This window comes from Chiloscyllium plagiosum, chromosome 6 (genome assembly GCF_004010195.1).
Source record: "Chiloscyllium plagiosum isolate BGI_BamShark_2017 chromosome 6, ASM401019v2, whole genome shotgun sequence".
NCBI lineage: Eukaryota > Metazoa > Chordata > Chondrichthyes > Orectolobiformes > Hemiscylliidae > Chiloscyllium > Chiloscyllium plagiosum.
In genome coordinates this window covers 54,629,530-54,654,901 of record NC_057715.1, presented here as the reverse complement: position 1 = coordinate 54,654,901, position 25,372 = coordinate 54,629,530, and the positions used below count along the sequence as shown (strand labels likewise).

At 39.3% G+C, this 25,372-nt stretch overlaps 1 protein-coding gene across 1 annotated transcript; it reads right to left on the bottom strand.

Annotated features, from left to right (window-relative positions):
* On the bottom strand, nucleotides 1–22,721 carry ctsc (cathepsin C). The gene is made up of 7 exons (XM_043691561.1): nucleotides 22,473–22,721; nucleotides 20,857–21,002; nucleotides 15,504–15,661; nucleotides 11,479–11,634; nucleotides 8,798–8,916; nucleotides 3,887–4,018; nucleotides 1–2,736 (listed from the first exon to the last, which is right to left on the bottom strand). Exons 1-7 carry the CDS (start codon nucleotides 22,633–22,635, stop codon nucleotides 2,234–2,236), a joined length of 1,377 nt encoding a protein of 458 aa, XP_043547496.1. The 5' UTR covers nucleotides 22,636–22,721; the 3' UTR covers nucleotides 1–2,233.
* Nucleotides 22,722–25,372: the final 2,651 nt, after the last annotated feature.

The window sequence follows — 25,372 nt, the reverse complement described above, 5'->3', positions numbered from 1 at the left end:
TTAAATTAATACAGTACATTTATTGCTTTTACAGAGATAGCAAATCACCACGTGCAAACATTCAGACTCTTGCTCAAGTATCACAGCATACAAAGAGAACCTTGATATTAATATTTGGATTGATATTTTGCGCATTAGGTTCTAAGCATAAGTAGATGTATACAAAAAACGATTGTAGCATTTTGAAATACATTTTAAAATATGGTGTAAGTGATGATATCTTACCTACAATTCTCCACATACTGCTAATGTAAAGTCATTGAGATAAGCAATATTCTTTTTGGAGAGGAAAATGAAAAAAGGCAGGCAAGATTTAAACATTGTGTGTCCACATTAATCATGCTTTTACAGAGGAACCTGCCCCCACTGTGATGTATACCTCTGACAAGTAAAACAAAATCCATGACACAAGTAGATAGATTTTTGCCAAAAAGTGATTGGAAAGTGGAGTCAAGGCCACAATCAGTCCAATCATGGTGCAGCTGTTGTAAAGGAGTCTACTCCTCATTCGTACCACTGGATAGGACCAGAATTTTTCATCCTCAAATTGGCATGTACCTTACACCTTCATTTGGTGAAGATCAAGAAATGGTGTTAAAAAGGTAGCAGCATGTTTTATCTTGATTACTCAAAGCATTAATATTACAGAAAAAATTAGATTGTTTCAGTTGACAGATCTTTGTTTTTATGAATAAAAGTATCAGTAGAGGAATGGAAATGTCACTGAACATTTTTCTGTCCAATGACCATGAAACTTCAATACATTTAGGCATTATTCACACACAAGCTAAGAAAAATTGCCTTCACTACAAGTTCTCTGCTGGAATTCAAAGTTAATTTTGAGGGTCAGTTCCTATATATTGAAACAATCTATGTAATAGTCATAGAAATCCCAGTAACCTAGTTAAAGTGCTAAGTGGAATTCAAGCAACTCATGTTCAGCAATGCAAATAGTGAAAAGAACCTAACTTTCCATTATATCTCAGACATTTAAAATCCACAAAGCACAAATCTCCTGGCATTTAGGCCAATAAACCACTATATCTAACAAAGTTATCCATTATTTGCAAAACAATATTTTCCATAGCTGGTGAGTTAGTTTGAGGCTTCGCCATGCTTCAATTGAATTTAGGTGCAGTATGGGCAATTTCCCTGATTTTTACCCATGATGAACAGGAACAAATGATTAGAGCAAATTATGGATGAATCATATTTTGCATCCTTGATTACCCAGGCGAGGAAAATATTTTAATGACTAAAACTTCCCTTTAAGGAAAGCATTTCAAATTGAAAGCAAGTTGCAGAAAGCATTTAAAAACTCATGATACAGATTTTTCATGGGTTGCAATAAGCCCTGCTTGTGTGTAGGAGGTAGAAGAAATTTGGTATTTCACCTAAAATCAAAGAGAGTTAGTGTAACACGATCTTTCCTAATGTACTCTTATGTCAAGTGATAAAATAAAACTCGAGAACATACTCATTGTTAAAAATCACAACACCAGGTTATAAGCCATTAAGTATTTTTAAGTGTAGCTTTCGGAGCACTGCTCCTTTGTCAGGTGTCTAGCTGGGCAGGATCGTAGGACAGAATTTATAGTTAATTGTGTCCTATGATCCTACCTCACTTGCTACCTGAAAGCAGCAGAGTTCTGAAAGCTTATACTTCTGAATAAACCTGTTGTTAGATTATAACCTGTGTATTGTGCATTTTTTAAGCTTTGTCCACCTCAGTCCAACACCAGCACCTCCACATCATACTTAACATTGAGTATCTATGCCATATTCCTCAAGAGATGGCTCAACATTTAAGTCTCAATTGACAATTACAAAAAAAACGTATTTTAGACCACAATATGCGCACTTCAGTCCAGAAAAGTGTCAAGGAAATAAAGGTTTCAGAAATGAATTCAAAACCCCACCAATTTATTACAAAAGATTTTGGTATGCCTGGTACCAGTCAGCACTGCACACCAAGACAGATGGCATTATACCACAGCTTTCTCCCAGTGGCAAGTAGCCATTGTTAAAAACAACACTTTGTTAAATATGCTCAATGAAAGCTGCCAAAGTTACCAGACAGTTCTGAGGCAATGCTAGCAGTCAAACCTCCATTTTAAAATTCTGAAGCATTTTTAAAAGGCACATTTATGCAGAATTTCCTAAAGTTAAAAGCAAGATTCAGAATTCAAATTTATTTCTCAATTTTGTTTCCAGGAAGTAGGTTTCATTATTTTCAAAGTTTTGGTATTGGAGTGGCTGCTATAGCAATGCTTTCAATCGCACATTCATCGCTGCCTCGAAGAATTCGGAAATAGCCATTTTCGCCCCATTGTGTTCCCCAACTGTTCTTAACAATCCAGTAATTTTCTTTTGTTTGAGAGTCACTACCATAACCAATGAGCAGCACTGCATGATTAGTAAGCTCAAAGGGATTGAATGAATCGCGTAATCCAGTGTGGTGATAGATCCCACCGTGGTAATTCATAAAGTCGCCGTAAACTTCAAAGGCAACAGATACTGGACCATTTTTCACCAGCTCCAGTTTCATTGCTGCTTCATTGCAAGCCCCATAAAATCCACCCACATAATAATACTGAGAAGTGTAGTAACGGTAACAAGATTTCTTAATGGTGCAAGGAGTATCCATTCCAACATAAGGGAAGCAATGTTCTTCAACCAAACCAAAATCTTGGGCATATTTTCCAGCAATTAAGTAGGGAAATCCACCATCACATCCTTAAGATTTTTTAAAAGAGACAAAGTAAACAATTATTAATATAATATGCTGTACAGATGTGGATAAAGTAAAATTTCTACATTTGTGATCACCCCAAGAAAAGCATGCTTTGTCCAAAGTAATTAAGTTACCTTAGGAATTTGTAACTAATGAAAGATACTGGAATTAAAACTGCTGATACTTATAATGCAGGTTGGTGGTTATCCAGAAAAAAGTACAGTCAAATTTAACAATGCCATTGTGAGCACAAAAACTTTAGCGTACAGAACCATCAAATGCCTCTCGTCAAGAAAGTATTCTCAATTAACTAACTACAGGTGCACAGTCTGAGGGCTTTATAATTGCAACTTTAGTGAAAATATTAAATGAAATATTGATTACTATGCTGGTGAGGAGGAGGTAGGGAAGACAAGATAACTGCAGAGCTCAGACTGGCCAGTGATTAGTTGTCTAGCTCTGAATGTGTCTGACCAAGTCCTAGTGGCCTGTCTGTTGGGGGTTGTACATAGCAGCTAGAGTGAGCAGTCTGGACACTGGTGGGTTGGGGGCTCTTTGGCAATAACCTTTCAGAGGAGCAGCAAACACATCGACCACAAGTCAGAAAGCCTAGAATAGCACCAGGCTTGCAGGGAAGAAAAGTTACTTGAAAAGTGTGCTGGTCTGGTCTGATAAGCAACAACATTACTGTAAGTGATTTCAAATTTCTGGTCTCAATGTAGGAATATTAAAGGGAAGTGGGCCAATTTTAAACAGCTCTATGAAGGAGACCTTACTATAATAACCCCACATTAGCACAAGTTATTCATACTGTGACAAAGTTTTGTCAATCAATATCCACTCTAGATTTAGATTTTGTTTATTGACAGTGTGATAGAAGATAGGCCAATGTAGTAAAATAACATTGGACAAATGCACCATTGCCATATTTAGCAACAACATTAGTATATCTTGACTAAAATAATCTGACAGATTTTGCACACCAAGAACAACTACTTAAAATTGTCACACATTTGACTTGAGCCAAATACCAGTGCTCATTTCCAGCGGTAAAAGTGTTGTGACATCATAATCTAAAAATCAAAAAGTTACCTATAAAATGAAGGAAGCAAATATCCTTGATTCAATAACACTGGTTTTAAAATCAATTACCTTGCGAATACTGACTACAGGAAACGATCTGCTGTGGGCTAAGGATCGGAGTTTGTGTGTTGTTTGTTTGAATACGAATACGGGCTTCAAGCATTCCCATGGAAGAAAAGGAATAGCAACTTCCACAACTGCCTGCAGTCATTGAAAGAGGGGGGTCAAACAAAATAATGAAGCATGGAAAAAAACATTTAAGTTTGTCCAGTTATCAAATACTTTAAAGTCATAAAGGCACACTTCCCTCCTCAGATATGGTGACTTTACTCAACTATTATACTTTAGCACAGCATATCGATCGGAATACAATATGAATCCACCACAGAAATAGTTGCTGTCTAGGTCACACATTTGAAGCTAACAAGGGTACTTGAATCACTCAGGCTAGTTGCTTTTGGAAGAAACTGAAGAAAACCCGATTAATTGTGGATTCATGAGTGACTACTGGAATGAATGTTGCAAACTGGAGCAAGAATATGGACTTCAGATAACTTATAAACAAGAAAAAACAGCCTAAAATTTTACCAAGTTGAAAAATGAAAGCAGTTGAATTTAGTGCTTCAAGAAGTGATCCTAAAAAGGGGAGAAAATGGACAAAGGAGCAAATATGCCCATATCAGCGATAGTCTGAATATCTCATTTTAAGCAGAACCCAAACTAAATTTTTTAAAAATCAATAAGTAATTTGTAGGAAAAGATTGGACGAAAGTCCTCAGCTCATTGTTTTTGGTCCCCTTTGTCAAGAAAATGCATATCTGACTGATCAGGAAATACAATTGAGAACCAAGCTGACTACACAAGGTCCAGGACAGAGGTGAATAAGCAAAGAGAAGCAGCGATGGATCGAGAAAAAGACTGCAGCTAATAAAGAGGAAATTCCAAAGTCTAAGCACTTATCGATAAATATTAAAAAAAGGAATAGGGCCAGTTAGTGTTAAAAAAGGGGATTTACAAAGAGGTAAGAGACATGGCTAAGATATTAAATGAATAGTGTAAGAGACTACATTTTTACTTTTGGAATGAATGGAAAAAATGGACACTGCTCTTTTTAAGAAAAGGGAGAATATAGAAGGAGAGGCTGTTTGCACTTGGCTAAATAAGTGAAGCTAACTGATGCTTATGACACTTTCATTATAAGGACATCGAATCTATACAAATTTAGTACCATCTGTTATGGGCTCATGAGAGCTCAGCATAGTGACAGTTGATTGGTCAAGCTGCAGTTTAACTCAGACCCTGTGAAGAAAGGTGAAACAGAAGGAGATCTCCAGAAGCTAACTATCAAATTCTCCTCCCCTCTACAAAGTTGTTACCTTCAATTTTTTTGTCTAAACAATAGAAAACTATATTTGAGGACAGATAACTAAGCTAATCAAGTCCAAGTACGCAACCAGTGAAATACATTCTGATAATTGCTATGCTGATAACATTGTGACAAAAAATTGAACGGATTCTGAAAACAAACATCTAACTTTGGTATTTGGTCTGGTGACAAAACTGTTCACTTGATGCTTTTTCTCTTCACTAAATATTTAATTAGAGTATGCACCTGGGGAAAACAAGAGGAGCAAAATTTGAGTTACATAAAATTATACATTTTTCTTTTACTATTCTTGTTAAAGCTCAGTGTGTGACTATAGTTATTTTTAATGCTATTGAAGTAACTTTGCTGTTTGCTTTTCTCCTGAAAGCCTGAAATGCAGCTGGAGTAGTACAGAGTTCTGGGTATCATATCACAGGAAAGTAGCTTCAATTGGCATCAGTGGTGGGTTCAGGAGGGCTCAGCAACACTACTTAATTAGTTCCTGGGCAGATAACTAGAACCTTGTGTGGGGATAACACAACAGAAATATCTGGCTCGCAAAGAATAGCATCTCTCTTCAGTGTGTGAAGACAAATAAAAGAGTTCCAGCATTTGGCTATTATTTTCCACCTTTCTTGATGAAGCTGCTCTCTCTGCAAACCTCTGTTGAAAGGAAAAAGGACAAACTATCTTCAAAAAGACCGAAAGGGTGGATACTGGGTGAAAACAAAAAGACCAAGAACCTGTGTATCTACAATCTTGTCATGTAGGGATTCTAGGATTCTGATTGAGGTGTGCCAGATTAGGTGCATGAACAGGGCTAACGGAAAGTAGCTGCCCCACTTACTCAAAGGGTCAATAACAAGGGGACATAATTTTAAAGTGAAAGGCAGGTGGTGTATCAGAGAGTTGTGCAAAAAGCTTTCACATAATCGAACAGTGGGGGGAGACTGGAATACATAATCTGGAAGGGTAGTAGAGGTGGGTGACCCGCCACATTCTTTTAAAAATAAGGACTCGAATCATGACATTCAAGGCTAAGGGCCTAGTGTAGATAGTAGTATATTTTTGGTACAGGCTCAATGGACTGAAGGGCCTATTCCATACTGTACTGTTCTATGATCCATGATTGATTGGTGCCAGAACTGTACTTCTAACTTTGTACCCTCCACACCCAAAATTATGCACAAAGGTTAGATCTAGAGTAATAAGTTGGCAACTGTTTCCTTTTTGCAATTGTTAAAAACATCTGGCACACTGTTTGTTTAACCCAAATTAGATAGCAAGGCAGAATTTGGGCAATTTAGTAGCTCAAGAAATACTCATATTTGTAATAACTCCAAGAATAGTGCAGAATTGACTTCCAGGAAACTACCTCAGATTTATGAGAACATTGAAGAGTTGGATAAAAGCAAATGAGAATTGAGAAAAACTTTCATACTGTTAGGACCTAGAACAAAATTCCTGGGTTGCGTGGAGGAGGCAGGTTCAATTGGGGCATTCAAGGGGGTTTTGCATGATTTTCTTTTAGAAAAGACATTGTGCATGGCTAGGAGGAAAAGTAAGAGAGTGACACTTAGTTATAATACTCAAGACAGCCAAAGACAATGGACTGAATAGTCCATAGCAATTCTATGGATTAGACATATGGAACATTCTAGTACCAGCTCATTCCCTAAATGGGAAAAGAAATCAGCATTTGTGGACAAAAGCAAAAAAAAAAGCCCATGATTTGGTGTTTTCATAGAATCCCGACACACTGTTGGGCAGATGGGCCTGTTTCCACAAGTCCATACCAACCCGCCGAATAACTCATCCAGACCAATTCCCCTACCCTATTGTCCTATACTTAGCCCTGACAAATGCACCTAACCTACAAATCCCTGAACACTATGTGCAACCTAGCATGACAATGCACCTAACACACACATCCTTTGGATTGTGGGAGGAAACCAGAGCACTTGAAGGAAACCCACACAGACAGTGGGAGAATGTGCAAACTTCATGGAGTCACTGGAGGCTGGAATCAAACCTGGGTCCCTGGCACCATGAGGCAGCAATGTTAACCACTAAGCCATCACGCTGCTCCAGGTTTTATAACTATTTTTGGCATTTGTTTTGAATTAGTTGCAAATAAAGCCTGTTTATGATAAAAATTGCACACAGTCTTTAAGCAGAAGTCAAGAAAGATGCATGGAGGCATGGAAAAATCCACTTACTAACCAAGGAATGCATATTTCATTCCATCAGAGTTGGAAGGCGTAGGGCCTACCTTACTAATGCCCAATGCTGGCCACATCAAACAGCCACAATAGCAAATATGATCAGTACAGCCAAACTAATCACACTTGGAAACACCTCATGATTGCAATAGTTGATGATATGCACGGAGGCTACACTCATCCTAGTTAGTAGTCTGATGGATGGAGCTACCACATAGGTAGGTCAGTCACATCCACGAAGCAATGTCTACGGGTAAATGGATACACAAGTTTAGAGTCAGCAAGTGAGTCAGATGCCAAATTGCCACTTTGTGCAATGACACCCCTAATAGTCACTACCTCAAATTCTGCTTGCCATCCTTTAGGGACACAGTAATGGAAATAGTACACTGGAACAAAAAGCAAGCTTTTATTCTTCACAATCACTTCCACATGTTCAGCCAAAGGCTACTGAGTTACTTTAACTGCTTTCTGACTCAAACTCACATTGAGAAAGGATAGACATCTTAGTCAAATTTTCACATAGACAATCCTGGAATCATTACTTTTTCCCCAAAATTAGATTAGTCCTTATACATGGTAGAAGCTGCAGATGGAAGAATTATGCATTGTGCTCATTAGCAAAAATTCTATCCAGCTGTACATTTGTTCACAGCTGACTGCACTGAATTACTCCAAGCCCTACTTCAACGTCAAATGACACTTTTTAAAACATTATGCTGTTGTTATTATAATTTAAAGATTTATTAAATACTGACTTAGACTTCCATTAAATAGATGGAAGTGTTCATTCTTCCCAACTTGCTAAGGGAACAATAAATTGACAATTGTTTTGAGAATACTTCAGCTTGATCTCATTCTCAGCTAAAGAGGAGGATTTAAAACATACCTAAGGAGCAACGTTTTCAGAGGTTGGTGAATGTATGGAATGAACTGCAAGGAGACAGCTGGTACATTTAAACATTTAAAATGCATCTGGATGGGTAAATTAATAAGAAGGATTTAGACTGATATGGGCCAAATGGAACTACATTAATTTAGGATATCTGGATGGCATGGGCGATTGGGACTGGAGGGTGTTTCCATGCTGTACGTCTCTATGACTTTATGACTCTTACATTACCTGTTGAATAGATGAACTGCAGATCTCCCCAGCAGTTAGAATCTGTGTACACATGCTTTTGAACCAGATTCCATCCCTCAGAAGCCCATGCCATCTCAGACGTATACAAATCTCAATATAGTTAGAGAGATTGGTAGGTTACTGAATATACTGCAGACTTTTTACCTCAAGGTTCAGGCCACCATTTGAAATACTGTATCTTTGACAATGCCAAATTTAGGAGATCTTGCACTAAGATATTATGGAACTTAAAATAGAGAATGGACTACCTTGATTTCGAACAGGAGTAACATAGTTCACTCCATCAACATTCCTCCAGTCCCAGGATTCTGGTAAAGTGTCTGCAAGTTTCTGCATCTCCTCTGACACCAGCATGGGTCTTGGACGCCTAGTAAAGAGCACATTGAAATTCATGAACAGGAGAAGTAATATCACTGTGCCTGATCACTCCCTACTTCAAATTCCAAGTCATTTAACTGGAATTATAATCAAGTACAAAGGAAACATTGTTCCGAGCTGCATACTTGGAATGAATTATTTTCCCATTTTTAAAGAAGTTATAGCGGTCTATTGCAACAGATCTAATTGTATACAAAATAAACAAAGTTACTTTCTTTAGCATTGTAGATGATAAAATTAGCTGCCAGCATTATTTCTGCTTTATTCTTTTATAAAGTTGATGTTGCTGGTAAGGACAGCATGAGCTGCCTTTCTGCCATTGACCTTGGACAGAATGGCTTACTAGGCCATTTCAGAGTTAACATTGCTGTAGATCTACAATCACATGTAGGCCAAAGCAGGTATGGTTGGCAGATTTCCCTTTCCTAATGGCCATTTGTGAACTGATGTAAGAACTTGGATTCCTTAAGACTCCTTAAAAGTATTGGAACAGTGAGGTTGCAGAGCTGAAATGCAAAGGTTTGGGTGTCCTGGTTTAAGGAAGGAAAAGGATTTTATGTTAGTAATCAGGAAAGCTAATCCAATTTTGTGTATTATTAAGAAAAGAATTGAATGTAAGAGTAGAGAGGTTGTGCTTCAATTATACATGGCATTAGTGAAGCTACATTTGGAGTACAATTTTACAGTATGGTCTACTTATAGAACAAAGCTAACATTGGAAACAGTTCAGAAAAGGTTTACTTGGCCAATACTTGAAATGAGCACATTGCTTTTGGAGGCAAGGCTAGACAGGCTGGGCCTGTAACCTCAAATTTATAAAAACAAAGATGACTTAATTGAGACACAAGATCTTGAAGTGATTTGATTAGGTTGATGTTGAAAGGATATTTCCCCTTGTGGAAGAAGCGGTCACATTTTAAAAGTAGGAAACCTTTTAAGATAGGAGGAAAGTTGTGTCTTTGAAATTCCCTTCAACAAAAAGCAGTGGATGCTGAATCTTTAAATATATTTCAAGGCAGATGTAGATAGATTTGTGATTACCAGGGTGACAAAAAAGTCAGGGATATGCAGGAATATCAAACGAAGGTGAAAACACAGGTTAGTAACATCTTATTGAATAACAGAACAGGTTCGAATGAGCTCATTTGTTTGTACAATCAATTCCAAATACATTAACTGAATTGAGATTTGATAAGCTACCTGATGGGATTTGAACCAGAGTTCCTGTGACATTCAGCTGGGACTCTGGATGACTAGATTTTTTGACAATTTAATGAAATCAGAGCTGCTAAGCAATCTGGATCCACATCTGTGCCTCATTGGTAAGGAAGGTTTCCATGAGAAAGATCTGTATTTTCACTCCCAGTTCAGAAGCAGAGTTGTGGCATATCCCAGTTCCTCAAATCTGACCCAGCAGAAAGTAATCCAGAAGCGGGATTTTCATTCTGGGGTTGAGGAGCTCTCTGGAAGTTGGTTCAGGTGGACCACAAATGAATATAGAGGCAGATTGGGCACAAGGAATGTTTCAGGTCTGACACATTGTATAGAAGTTGAAAAAAAAAGGAACTCCCTAGGGCGCATCCCTTTGCCTGTTGTGCACACCTTCAAGTGTTAGCCACCCACCTTCATGACCCCATTATCAAATTAATGCCAACTCATGACCGTTCATTCAGAAGTCACCATGGACAGAACTTAATCTAAGTTCATAGTCTGCATGTTCACAGTAGACATTTTTAGAAAACACCTCTTGCACAGTAGGCCACTCAATCTAGAGAAGAACGTTTGACATACAGACTTACAAAGCAAGAGCATACAGCTGAATTACAGGGAAACTATTTGGAAAATGATACCCAAAGTGGGACAGAATCATAGAATCTCTACAGTGTGGAAAGCAAGTCAGCACGGACCCTCTGAAAATACTTTTGCCACATGCAGTCAAGATAATCTGTTTGGGGCTTTGCTCAAGAAAAGAAAATGCAAAGTATTGCAATTTGGAATTAATGGAGGTCAATTCATTGCTACTGACATGGTGGTTCAGTAGTTAGCACTGCTGCCTCACAGCACCAGGTACATAGTTCAATTCCACCCTCAGACACTCCGGGTCTCTCCCACAGTCCAAAGGTATTCAAGTTAGGCAGATTAGCCATTAGGAATGTAGGTTTACAGGTTAGGGTAAGATGTGCTTTGGAGGATCAGTGTGGGCTTGATGGGATTCAATGATTCTATGAAAAAGTGGGTAAAAATTAAAACATTACCATGTCTTAATGTTTAGCTCAGTATCACATCTTCAAAGAGCAGCAGTTCCACTACCAACAACGGTTGCATCCCTCAAAGATACTTTGCTCATTTTTACAGCACAATATGCAGTCACTGCAATAATTACTTGAAACAAGTGCTGCAATTTTCCAGTTCATGAAGCATTGACAATATATTTAAATCTGGATAGTCCTAAAATTGTACAAGACAAGTGCTCCAGTGTTCAGATATTGTTATTGGTCATGAACTGATTCTGTGATAAACAGTTTTGTTTCAAAAGCATTGCAAAGTCTACCTTGGAATCCTTGAGTTAACACCACCCGCTCGTTTAATCAGTTCTTGAATGGTGAATTTTTCATACTCTTCATAAAGCTTAGCTGTCCAAGATTTCTGTACAGTATTTATTGCTTTGATGAAGTCCAAGTTAGGCTTATAAGGTCTCTGTGACAGACTAAGGGTAAAAAATATAAAACTAATTTCCATGTTGCAAATACAATTTTAAATCAAAACAAACATTTGTGCAAAATATATCCACAAACACATCCACAAAATAACCAGTATTTCTGAAATGCACTCTATTTACTCCTTCCAACATATCAAAGTCAATTGTTTTAATTTTTTTCACATTTAAATTAAATTGATGACAAACACCATCAACCTTTTGAAAGCAATCAGAAATTGCAAGAAAAACGCATCTAGCAGCATCTGTGGACAAAACAGAGTTAACATTGAGTCCAGTGACCAGTCTTCAGAACATCCAATCCCTTAGGAAGTTACAATGTTTATCAGAACGTCTGACGCCCTAATCTCTTGTTGCATTTGAGCTTTATCCAGTTGTCAGAAAATTCAATTGATTTTGAAAAAATAAATTGACTTTAATCTTCAAATTTAGTTGGTTGAAAATTGCGATTTAAAAATAACACCTGACTTTTAAAAACTATTTTCAACTGTAAGTAAATCCAATACTAAATGGATGAGAACCTGCAGTTTCTATAAAAGCTTAAAAAAAAACAATTTCTACAGTTGATCTATTCTTAGACTTTCCAAATTCCCGTCACCCCACCCCCTTACTCAAAATGGACTGTACTTGAAATCATATATAGCTCACTTTACAAAAAGTAATTTTAAATAAATACCCATTTGAGGCCAACAGTATACCAACTTTGCTGTTGTGCAAACCATTTATTAATACGGAGACCAAAAGAGAAAATGCTGGAAAATCTCAGCAGGTCTGGCAGCATCTGTAAGGAGAGAAGAGAGCTGACGTTTCAAGTCTAACTGACTTTTGTCAAAGCTTTGACAAAGGGTCAGTTAGACTCGAAACGTCAGCTCTCTTCTCTCCTTACAGATGCTGCCAGACCTGCTGAGATTTTCCAGCATTCTCTTTTAGTTTCAGATTCCAGCATCCGCAGTAATTTGCTTTTACTAATAGGGAGACTCGGCTCCCAATATCTAACAAGAGCAACAGTAACTACAGGGACAACAGTTACAGAAAATTTAGCTGCTTAAGAAAAGATTCCATAGATAATTCCCCCTCTAATCCCGCGAGGAGATCTACTAATTTTTTTAATGTAAAGAAAATCCTGGCTGGCCCTAAATAGTAAGTAGTTTAAATAAATGAGCCCTTGCTACGTGTTGATTGTTTAAATATTTCAGATTTAGTTAATCTATTAAGTGATACTAGATCTTACATAGTCTAGACGTTAACCAGCAGTTCTGTAGAGTGAAACTGTCTCACCCTAAATCCTTTGCTATCTGTCCTTTTTTCTATTCCAGCAATTGAAGTAAATGGTTCACAATTCACTTGCCTTCTTTTCATGACAGCTCTGATCATTCAATTCTCAAAGTCCAGCATTAACCTGCCCATTTCAGAATTAACTTGCTTTTTACACACTTGAAAATTCCTTTGCCTTTGTCCATTGAAAAGTGATATGCCATTCCTCTAAAGCTGTAACTTTTATTTAACAAAAGCAAAAGCTGTTTTCAGTGCAAGGAGATTGATTCCCTCCCATTCCTCAGCACCTATCTTCACCTGAATGTAAAATTCACTATAAATACACTTGACATTTAGCTGTTATGTTCAGACATGTCAAGCTTTGGTTTTTGGCCAAGATTAGATTTGGTTTACTTAGCAAGTGATTTCTTCCAGAAAAACTGGATATAATAGTGATTACTGTTACATACAGAATTTCAGCCCCGACATAAACTTTCAATTGACATTAAATATATGCCCTCTGTTCATCAGAACAGTTCTGCTGTTGATTTACTCAACCACACCTTCACTTTAAGTCTCAAAAAATTAGCACGCTCTCATCCTTTCCACTCTCTGGTGCAACTCACCTCCACTGCCTAAAGTCTAGAATCTGGCAGACAGCCACCCACCAGCCAGAGGTGGGTCCACCTGATCAAACCACCTTTAATGCCTTCCCTGGCCTACATGGGTTCACCTTTCTCTACTTTTTCTCCCAGCTCCTATCACGTCACCTATGATTATCAAGCTGCTAAAATATCCACATTTTCTCCTGGCCCCCAGTTTAGCTAATATTAAAAGCCAGCACTCTCACCAGATCTTGGCCCTCTCCTTTCAAGCAGCCATCACCACCTTTCTTCTGTAATGATCCCTTACTCCACTGTCCTTCTAACCTCCCTTCTCAATGTTTGCAAAGGTTAAAATGTGTGGTTTGGTCAATCATGAACTCATTCATTCAACTGTTTGGCCAGTATTCAAAGTTTTATAACTTCGAGTTAGAAAGGGAACCTACACCATTTTTATTCCTCATTAGGAAATATAAAACTACTTCTGTCTTTGAAGAATTCTTCCCAAAAGCTGGATACATTTGATCAAAAAGGGTTCAATGACATTATTATTTTAAAGTGCATAAAAATCCACTACAGATCACCTTGTGGTTTGTATTAGAGACAACAGCACAACGTATTAAAAATTCATTGCATTTTGGCACCTTTCTTCACAATGGAGCAACACTCTGGTCACCCTGAACAGGGAGGGACTAGTAAAAAAGGTACCCTAAAAATAACCTGGCAGAAATCACACCAAACAAATTCATTTACTTGCTAAACTCAATGTCTGAAACCTTTCTATGGATTACCACCTTACTGCATTGGAGAAGCTTGAATGTTCAATTGATTCTGAGCGTGGTGCTGTCAAAAGCTCTCAACTCCTGACAGAGGGCCACCCATGATGCGAGGGTTGGAGGCAAGAACCAGACAAAGCACAGTCCAAAACAAGCCCTGATGGTGGATACATTATTGGTCTCAGAGTTCAAGAAACATGTTAGGAACATGAGGTTTTGTCGAAGATTGAATGACGCCAGGAGGGTCTAGAAGGTAGTTAATTCACAGCCCTCCCCCAATGCAAGGCCTATTTGGTTCATGTTGCTGTGGAGAATAGCTTTGATGAGGCAAGTGTTTGTAGAAAGCCACTGGACAATCTGGTGGAAGATTTTCCTAATTATCAAAAAGAACCTCAAAATTAATTTAGGAGGTAGTGCACCATGAGGCGCAAATTTGTATAGTTCAAAACACAATGCTCATGCTCAGACTGAAGACAAATGGTCAAGAGGGTCAAAAGAAAAGCAAAAAATCTGGAACTCTCCATAGCTGGAGGGAGGAACCCCTTGTGTAGTGAGAGAAATTAGAAGTTATCCATCTGGAAAATAAAAATAAAAAAGAGCCTAGAATCAGTTTGCACTGGTTGATGAATGAAATAGCTACTTGAAAGACAAAATAAAAACACTTCCTTCGCTATTTTTTATATTTTTACAAATGCTCTCCTGCAGTTTAGAGCACAAGTCACCTGCTTCAATGTTGCTTTGAATATATAGTAAAAATCTGTTAAATTATCCTTTTGGCATTCACTAGAAGTTTAAATTTATTTTTGAAAATTGCTGGTTTCTATGCTGGAATCAATGTTTGCAAAGGCTAAAATGTGTGGTTTGGTCAATCATGAACTCATTTATTCAACTGTTTGGCCAGTATTCGAAGTTTTATAACGTCAAGTTAGAAAGGAAACCTACACCATTTTTATTCCTCATAGGAATATAAAACTACTTCTGTCTTTGAAGAAAGTTAAAGTGAAGAATTCTTCCCAAACACTGGATACATTTGATCAAAAATGGTTCAATGACATTATTTTAAAGTGCATAAAAATCCACTACAGATCACCTTGCGGTTTGCATTAGAGACAACAGCACAACGTATTGAAAACCCATATTTGCTATTTTCAAGGGTGTGCAAAAACAGAATACTTATACACTCCAAGTGAGTTGTACATACTCAAGACATTCCACGGACCATACTTACTGCAACAGATCCTTTTCCGAAGGAACAACATTAGTTCGAACATTCCGAGTGTTTTTCTTTCCAACAAAGCAAGCCCAGTTTTGACCCAATGTATTATGTACTGACCCAGGAAGCGTTTCGTGACAATAACTGGTTACATTTGAACCTTCTTTCTTGTACTGTTAACAAGAAGAAAAAGTTTGAACATTTGCATTTAAAGCCAATTGGATTACTAATAGTCACAGTAAGAGTACTTAAATTGACGAAATTGCTCGTACACAAATTCAAATCAACATTTGATTTTCTTCTGGTCTGTAATGTTGATTTGTGTAAGGTCACTGGATAGCCAGAAAAACACTTTTTCCCCCATACAGCACCTTGCTATTTCTAAAATGACTTCATAACTACATTAATTTCATTCTAGCCCTGCACAAATCACACGTCACTTGCCATAAGTTCTGCCACGCAATCTCAAGTTTCTACAGATCACTTCAATGTTGAAGTGCTAGCGCTACCCTGCTACAGTGTCAGGCCCTGGGCAGAAATTCACATCCTCCTGTGTCAAATTAATTTCAGTAACGTTTGTTTTTGTAATTTCTACTTTCACCATTTCCACAGAGACCATATTATCTTCGGAAATATTCGATTCTTCCATCTAGCTACTCAAGAGCTCAATTTCAATGCCTCGAGAATTTTACTTCACTTTATGCTAGGTTTGCTCAATGATTCCTAAAGGTTTCCACCTATTAACCATTGGTGGAATTGCAAAGGTTGAAAGCCATCAATATCCTTCACTCTACCAGTATCTTGTGCTCCTCACCCTCCTACAACTGTTTTCAAAATCTCACTTATCTGTACTGTCCAGATTTTTGTCTTCACTCTCTCCAACTCTGACCTTCACTTCTCTTGCCTTGTTACATTTTTGCTATTGAATGTACAAATACCAAAGGCTACCATTCATTCTAAAGAACAGGAAGAGGTTCACCTAGATGGCCTTCGCCAGTATCCATGCCAAACTTTAACCATACCAAAGCTTACACTGTCTGCAATGGATTTTGAAAATTGGACATTGATTCACAAACATCACAATGAAAGAGTGCCATCACCACAGAACCCCAATTGCCTTTGGGACTGTTCATACATGACTGGCTTTGGAGATATAGACAATGTTATTTTGCCATTCATTATCTACCAGAACCAGCAATATGAAAACATTTATTCAATTTCTGTTTTGCTATTTTTGCTCTGGTAGTGGCATTGATTTTAGAAGTAAAATTGGCTGGGTGACAAAACCTATTCACAAATCTTGCTGAGTGATGTTTAAAGGATGGCATTCTCAAATGCCATATGAAATCTCATTAGCTGGCAGTGCCCAAAACTTGGAAGTCCACCTACAGTTCCCCATAATGAAGAAACATGAATGAGGTTTTTGCACTACTTGTACATAGCCTGAAAATTATCCCAAACTACAGAACAGCACACGAGAAAGCATAGACCACATGGTCCACAAAGTATCCTTTGCCATTCAATATGATCAGCTGGTCTCCTGCTCCAACTCCACATCTAGTTTTTGAGAGATCAAAATATCCCAGCCCTAAATTGATTCATGATAGAGCACACACTACAGTCCTGAGGTGGAGGTTTCCAAAGATCTACTGTCATTCGGGTAAACACTATTTGCAAGATTATAAAATGAGTTAACTACTTACCTTGAAAATGCTCCCTGGTTCAAGATTCCCTAGCTAATGGAACAGCAGCATAGCATCAACCCTTCAGATTTATTCAGATTCACATCTAGAAACACTGAACAGTAACTGTATTGTCTTCAGCACAAGTCAGGACAGGGATTCAGATTTTTAGATGATTGGGATCTTTTCTAGGGCAGAGGTGACCTGTTCAAGAGGAGCGGGTTGCATCTGAACAGGAGAGCGAATATCTAGGTGGCCAGGTTTGTTAGTGCTACACGGGAGGGTTTAAACTAGATTGGCAGGGAGTGGGATCCTCAAAGCAGGGAGGCAAGTGAGAAGCTGGAAGGAGATACAGCAATCAGAAATAGTAAAAAGTGTAGAGACAGGACAGGCTGGAATACAACAGGGAACAAGCAATGCCTGTTGGATTGAATTGCACCTATTTCAATGCAAGATGGCTGACAGGTAAGGCCGACGAACTCAGGGCATGGATAAATGGGACTGGGATATTAATAGCTATTACAGAGACATGGCTAAGGGAGGGACAGGACTGGCAGCTTGATGTGCCAGGGAACAGGTGCTTTAGACAGGACAGGAGGGGTGAGGAGTTGTATTTTTGATTAAGGTGAGTATCACAACAGTAATCAGATGAAATAACTGAAGAATCATCTAGTGAGGCTTTGCAGGTGGAGCTAAGAAATAAGGAGATGGTGATGTTATTGAGGTTGTACTATAGGCCCCCAAATAGTCAATGGGAATCAGAGGAACAAATATGCAGAGACACTGGGGAGACTTGCAGGAGTAATAGGGTTATCACAGTTGGGAATTTTAATTTTCCTAACATAGACTGGGACTGCCATAGCGTTAAGGGTTTAGATGGGGAGGAATTTGTAAAGTGCATTCAGAAAAGTTCTCTCAAGCAAAATATAGAGGCTCCTACTTGGGAAGGGGCAAAACTTTACCTGCTTTTGGGAAATAGGGCAGGACATTGACTGATTTGACCATGGGGGAGCAATTTGGGACCAGTGACCATAGTTCTATTAATTTTAAAATAGTTATGGAGAGACAAAACTGGTCCACAGTGCTAAATTGGGGCAAGGCAAATTTTGAAGGAATTAGACAGAAGCTTGCAGGGGTTGATTGGAGTGGCTTGTTAACAGGGCAAAGGGATCTCTGGCAAGTGGGAGGCCTTACAGTGAGATAGTCAGAGTTCAAGGTCTATAGGTTTCTGAGAGGGTGAAAGGCAAGGTTGACAGGAATAAATATTGAGACTTTGACCAGAAAAAGAAATGGCTCAGGTACAGGCAGGTGGAATCAAGGGAATCTCTAGAGGTATATAGTGGATACAGGAGTTTACTGAAGAAAGCAAGCAGGAGGGCGAAAGGGGGCACAAGATATCCTTGACTGAAAAAATTAGGGTGAATCCAAAGAGGTTCTTTAAGTATATTAAAGGAAAAACTATAGAAGAGAATAGGACCCCTCCAGGAGGAAAGTGGACATGCATGTGTAGAACTGCATGAGATGGGCGAGGTCCTCAATGAATATTTCTCCTCTATTTACTGTGGAGAAAGCCAGGATGACTTGGGAACTTGAAGATAATGGTTACGTCTTGGCAAGAGTCCTTATCATAGTAGAGGTGGTGTTGGATGGATTAGAATGTATGAAGGTGGATAAATCTCCTGGTCCTGATCAGATATATCCAAGAACACTGCAAGAGGCTAGAGAAGAAACAGCAGGGGCCCTGGCTGATATGTGTCATCGTTAGCTACAGGTGACATCCCAGAAGACTGGAGAGTAACGAATGTTGTGCTCTTATTCAAGGAGGGCTGTAAACAAAATCCTGGGAACTATAGACCAGTAAGCTTAACATCTGTGGTAGGCAAGTTACTTGAGAAGATTCTGAGAGACAAGATATACATGTATTTGGAAAGACGGTTTGATTAGGAATGGCTTTGTGCGTGGGAGATCATGCTTCTCAAATTTGTTAGAGTTCTTTGACGAAGTGACCAGGAAGGTTGATGAGGGTTGGGCAGGAGACAATCTATGGATTTCAGTAAGGCCTGTGATATGGTTTCACATGGTAGGCTGCTCTTGAAGATTAGATTGCATGATATCCAGGGGGAGCTAGTAAACTGGATACACAATTGGCTTGATAGTAGGAAGTAGCGGGTAATAGTGGAAGGATGCTTGTCAGACCTGAGGCCAGTGATAAGTGGAATGCCTCAGGGGTCAGTGTTGGGCCTATTGCTGTTTGTTATTGAAATCAATGATTTGGGCAAGAATGTGCAAGGCATGATTAGCAAGTTTGCAGATGACACTAAAATAAGCAGTATCATGGACAGTGAGGAAGGTTATCAGAAATCGCACCATGATCTTAATCGGCTGGAGAAGTGGGCTGAGAAATGGCAAGTGGAGTTTAATGTAGAAAAGTATGAGGTGTTGAATTTTGAAAAGTCAAATCAAGATAGGAGTTTAATGATGAACAGTAGGGCCTTAAGGATTACAGTGGAACAAAATGGACCTTGGAGTTCAGGAGCATGGTTTTCTGAAACTGGAGTCACATGTAGACAGGACAGTGAAGGCGGCTTTTGGCACACTGGCCTTCAGTCAGGGCACTGAGTATAGTAGTTAAGAAGTTATGTTGCAATTATACAGGACATTGGTGAGGCCGCACTTGTAATAGTGTCTTCAGTTTTGGCCATCTTGCTATAGGAAGGATGTTATTAAATTGGAAAGAGTACAGAAGAAATTTACAAGGATGTTGCCAGGACTTAACAGTCTGAGATACAAGGAGAGGTTGGACAAGCTAGGACTTTTTGCTTTCGAGCATAGGAGACTGAGGAAGATCTTTTAGAAGCGTGTGAATTCATGAGAGATATGGAAAAGTGAATGCACTCAGGTTTTTCCCAAGGGTTGGGGAATCAATGACTGGAAGGCATCAGTTCAAGGTTAGAGGGGAAAGAATAAAAGGGAACTGGAGGAACAATCGTGTTTTTATTTTAGAAACAGGGTGGTAGATACATGGAATGAACTGCCAGCAGAAGTGGTTGAGGTGGGTACATTAACAATATATAAAAGGCATTTGGACAAATACATGGATAGGAAAGGTTTAGAAGGATAAGGCCAAGTGCAGGGAAATGGGCTTAATGGATGTATATTTTGGTCAGCATGGACCAGTTTGGACCAAAGAGCCTGTCTCCATGATGTAGGATTCTGACTTTAAGTCTACCATCCCTTCAAGATGGGGACCAAAATTGCAGAGTATTACAAAGCCCCACCTAAGTGTTGTACAACTTTTCTTCCTGTAATTCAAATTAACATCAACATACCATTTGCTTTAAGTGCCTGTTGCAATTTGTTATATCCCTTACATAATTTTGTTTTCTTTATACACCAAGGTCTAATAAACAAAAGGTCATCAGATCTAAGCTCATCTAATTGAAAGACATTCCCTGGTCAATTTACCAGGAGTAAACCTGTATTTCACATACATCTACATAAATCTTTACATTTCTCCAACCATACTTAAGTTTTAAAAGGAAGCATGTTGAGTACTATAACATTCCCTCCTTCAAATGTCAGCCCAATTATTAAAGCTATGACCTGTTTACAGAAAGGCAGGGTGCTAACATTGAATATCCATAGCAAAATGTTTTTGTATCTCTTGCTAAAAAATCAAAACCCACCTTAAAAAAAGCAAACCATTTGTAACCACCAAGGACTACTTCAAAACCTTGGTTGTAAATTAAGGTAAAGAAACCAACATTCCCAAAATCATCTTCAGCAACATCAAGCTTATGGAGATGTACAGTCACATGCTTCACAGGAGGGCCTTCAGGAAAAAAAAATTGCACACAAATTAAAAGATGTGGATACAGACTTTTATAAAAGTATTTTTGCAAAAACAATTAGCTACATTTATAATTTTTCACAAACACAAGCTTGACGATAAACCTGTCACCAGGCTGTCAGTGGTTGTGCTGAAAACCAACTACCAACTTTTAGAACTGGAACAAGGGCCCCTGGAGAAACAGCAAGAAAAACCATTGCAAACATCAGACAAAGGAACTGTTCACTATCTCAGAGTCATAGAGACGTACAGCACGGAAACAGACCCTTCGGTCCAACCCGTCCATGCCGACCAGATATCCCAACCCAATCTAGTCTCACCTGCCAGCACCCGGCCCATATCCCTCCAAACCCTTCCTATTCATATACCCATCCAAATGCCTTTTAAATGTTGCAATTGTACCAGCCCCCACCATTTCCTCTGGCAGTTCATTCCATACGCGTACCACCCTCTGTGAAAAAGTTGCCCCTTAAGTCTCTTATATATCTTTCCCCTCTCACCCTAAACCTATGCCCTCTAGTTCTGGACTCTCCGATCCCATGGAAAAGACTTTGCTGAGTGCAGGTGGCAGGTCCTTCTCAGGAGGAGAGATGGAACCAAGAAAGATTTTGGACACAAAGAATCACTTGACATGCGAAAAGTTTTCACTCAAGTATTTCTTGCAGCTGAAAGTCAGAAGGAGGATGCAGACACTGAGGGTTACAACATTTGACAGACTGATGTTATGACTGAACAAATCAAGACTGATTTGTTGAGTAACTTTGGGCTGGTTTTTGTAAAGACTATTTCTGCAGCAACTACAAACAGATCATGAGGTTTCAGTTTCAGGAAACTCAATAGCGACACTTTTTTGTAGTTTAGCTTGTAGTTATAGAACAAGACTTACAATGTGCAATCTTGTGGTGTGGTCCAGGGATAACAGTATCTAGAAGCCAACAGTTTATTCTCTTAGCCCCTTTAGTCACTTTCTGAATTACAAGGTCAGTAATAAGTGCCAGAACAGCAACTGCAGAAGGTGAACAAATAAATCTTGCCTTTTTAATAGTCGTTGCCGCCCTAGCGTTTTTTCCCCCCCGTTTCTAACCTCTTAGCTGTCCCAGGGTAATGAAAATTCGACTTCCACTGCAACACAAAGCAGGAAGTGGCTTAAGGTGAAAAGAGAAACATTATCTCGTTTTCCCAGACCTCCGTTTTCTACCAACACTTTACAGAGTGGTTTTCAAGCAAAACGACATCTTTCTCTATATTTAAATTTAGAGCATCCGAGACTTCTCATTAATAGTAGCTGCGTTTAAACTTCTAGTAGTTTTAATGCCCCGAAAAGTTTAAACGTTAATGCAAATATTGATCACGGTCTCGCAGTTCCACCACAAAAATAGTTCCGTCCATTCAAAGCAATACCTTTGAATATAAAGAATGAAATGGGCAGAAGAAGATGGTTCCCTAACTTACCCATTTTGCTGCAGTCAACATTTCTGTCTTGCCCCTCCCGCCCAACCTGGAACACCCAGGTCCCCTGCAAGTCCTGGTAGGTGCAGTTCGCTGGAGTGTCGGCCACAGCGGTGGCCAGGCCCTGCACACAGAGCAAGAACAATACACCCACACACCAAGCCATCAGGACACTACCAACACGAAACTAAGTCCAGCTCCGAGTGGAGAGCATGGGTCATATGATCACTCCCTTTCCCGAAGGTCAGGTGCTCGGTCACATGAATTGTGAAATTCTGGAGCAATAAGGAAGTTCCTAGTTTTTGTTTCCGTGTTGATTGTGAAATGAGAGTGGCTGATTTCTGAGAGAGTTTCGCGTTGCTCCGCCTGGATTTTACATTGGTCCGCGGCAATACCCTGAGAATGCTTTCACATTAACGTCTGCTTCAAAGTAAAATAAAAATTAACTCGAGGATTTTATTTCCAAACCAAAGCACCCGAAAAGGGAAATATTTCAACTTTAAAGTTACGTGTGACAACAGTGAACATTTGTAACGGCCTTATTTTGTACTTTAGCATAGGTTTTGTAATTCGGTCAGACCTAAATATGCATCCAAATAACAATTTATTTCAGGTTGGGGTGATTCATACACTTTACACAAATCATTTTTTTTACTCAATTTGTTTTGTTCACATGTGGTGAAGAGAACCTAAGAAACGGAAAATATTTGCTGACTGGAAAATGTAGCAGCACATTAAGTTGAGCGTGCTCACTGAAGTCAAGTTGTGGTCGCTTCCTCCCCCATTGTGATAGCGTTGGTCAGGAGTCGATATTAGTCACTCCCTTATGATTCAGCAAAACTTCACGATGAAACTAGTGCAGAAGTTTAAAAAAAAACAAGATAAACAAGTGCAGGAAATGAGTAGTCAGTGGCGGATACGTTAAATACTCGTACTTTTCGGCACTATTCTCTTATTTCCTACTATTTAAAAAAACTATCAATTTCAATCTTAATGCACTCGTTAACTGAGAATCCAAAGTCTTCTGGCACGAGATTCACAATCTTCCACGAAACAAAATGTCTCCTCCTCGCAGCCGGTAACAATTTATCCTAAGACCACTAGTCCTAGACTCACCAACCAGGGAAACAGATTCACTGCATCTGCTTTATCGAGTCTTTAAAACTTTTTTTATATTTCAATAATATCACACCTCCTTCTCAACTCCATTCAATGTTGGTGAGAGGGTGCGAGTGTGAATGTATATGTGAGCGTATGAGAGAGGGTCTGCATGAGTGTTTGTGTCTATAGGAATGTGTGCTGTAAATGTGTTGCTGGAAAAGCCCTGAGGAAGGGCTTATGCCCGAAACGTCGATTCTCCTGTTCCCTGGATGTTGCCTGACCTGCTGCACTTTTCCAGCAACACATTTTCAGCTCTTATCTCCAGCATCTGCAGACCTCACTTTCTCCTATAGGAATGTGTGTGTGTGTAGGAGTGTCTCTGTGTGTGTACAGTGCAATGGGATCACCTGTCGTGTGACATGAACCCAACATCCCGGTTGAGGCTCTCCTCATGGGTCCGGAACTGGCTATCAGCCTCTGCTTGGCCACGTTTTGTTGGTGCCTGTCCCAAAGTTCGCCATGGAGAATGGCCAACAATGTCTAGCTCATACACTGCAGGCAAGGATGCCCTGAGGCATGGTACATTGGCGAGACCAAGCAGAGGCTACGGCAACGGATGAATGGACACTGCACAACAATCAACAGACAGGAGTGTTCCCTCCCAGTCAGAGAACACTTCAGCGGTCCAGGACATTCGACCTCGGATCTTAGGGTGACCATCCTCCAAGGCGGAGCTTGGGACAGGCAACAATACAGAGTGGCCATGCAGAGGTTGATATCTAAGTTCGGTACCTATGGGAATGACCTCAACACGGACCTTGGGTTCATGTCACACTACAGGTGACCTCATTGCATTATACACACACATACACAGACCCTTTCTCATACGTTCACTCATACACTCTACACTCACACACACCCTCTCACAGACTTATACCCCTTTACACTCACACGCTCTCTCACAGACACTCATTACATGCCCCATCCCCCGCCACATATAAGTTTGTGGGGTGAATCTGTACTTGCAGAATTACATTCTACTTTGCTCAAAAACTGCATGAATCCATGTTAGATTCTGTAAACACGTTTTTTAGATTAGCATCATTTGACCATTGTGGTACAGATAGTTTCACACAGGGAAGAACTGAAACCAACATGGTAATTCTAAAAGATGAGAGACTTAACAAACAATCCAGGTTTTTTTCAATATATAATTTCAGTTACAGCACACGGTAAACTTTTGCTATAAACTCTGTGTTTTACAATCTTATACTCCACAACCTGTTGGACTAAAACCTGGTGTTGTGTGATTTTTAACTTGGGATTAGGGTGGCAATGGTGGCTCAGTGGTTAGTACTGCTGCCTCACAGTGCCAGAGACCTAGATTCGATTCCAGCCTCAGGCAACTATCTGTGTGGAGTTTGCACAATCTGCCCATTCTACGTGGGTTCCTCTGGTTGCTCTGGTTTCTGCCCAAATTCCAAAAATGTGCAGGTCAGGTGAAATTGCCATGCTAAATTGCCCAGTGTTAGGTGCATTATTCAGAGGGAAATGAGTCTGAGCGGGTTACTCCTGTGGACTTGTTGGGCTGAAGGGCCTGTTTCCACACTGCAGGGAATCTAATCGAATCATTTGTGAAGATAGAAAACAGAGTTAAAGTTTCAAATTGAAAGACATTTCTTCAGAACTAGTATTTAACAACTGAAAAGAAGTGAAAAAATGCCTTGTTAAAGCATCAAATGAATTGAAGAATGAAATGGAACTCGAGACCAGGACAGCTTTGAGATTGGGTAACGCAGAGT

Excerpts from the sequence above, each read along its gene's own strand:
- ctsc (XM_043691561.1), bottom strand. The coding sequence starts at position 22,635 with ATGGCTTGGTGTGTGGGTGTATTGTTCTTGCTCTGTGTGCAGGGCCTG. Across the intron at positions 11,635-15,503 it reads TCGGAAAAGGATCTGTTGCA|TCTGTCACAGAGACCTTATA; the intron begins GTAAGTATGGTC and ends TTTTACCCTTAG. Across the intron at positions 2,737-3,886 it reads CTGTAGTCAGTATTCGCAAG|GATGTGATGGTGGATTTCCC; the intron begins GTAATTGATTTT and ends AAAAATCTTAAG.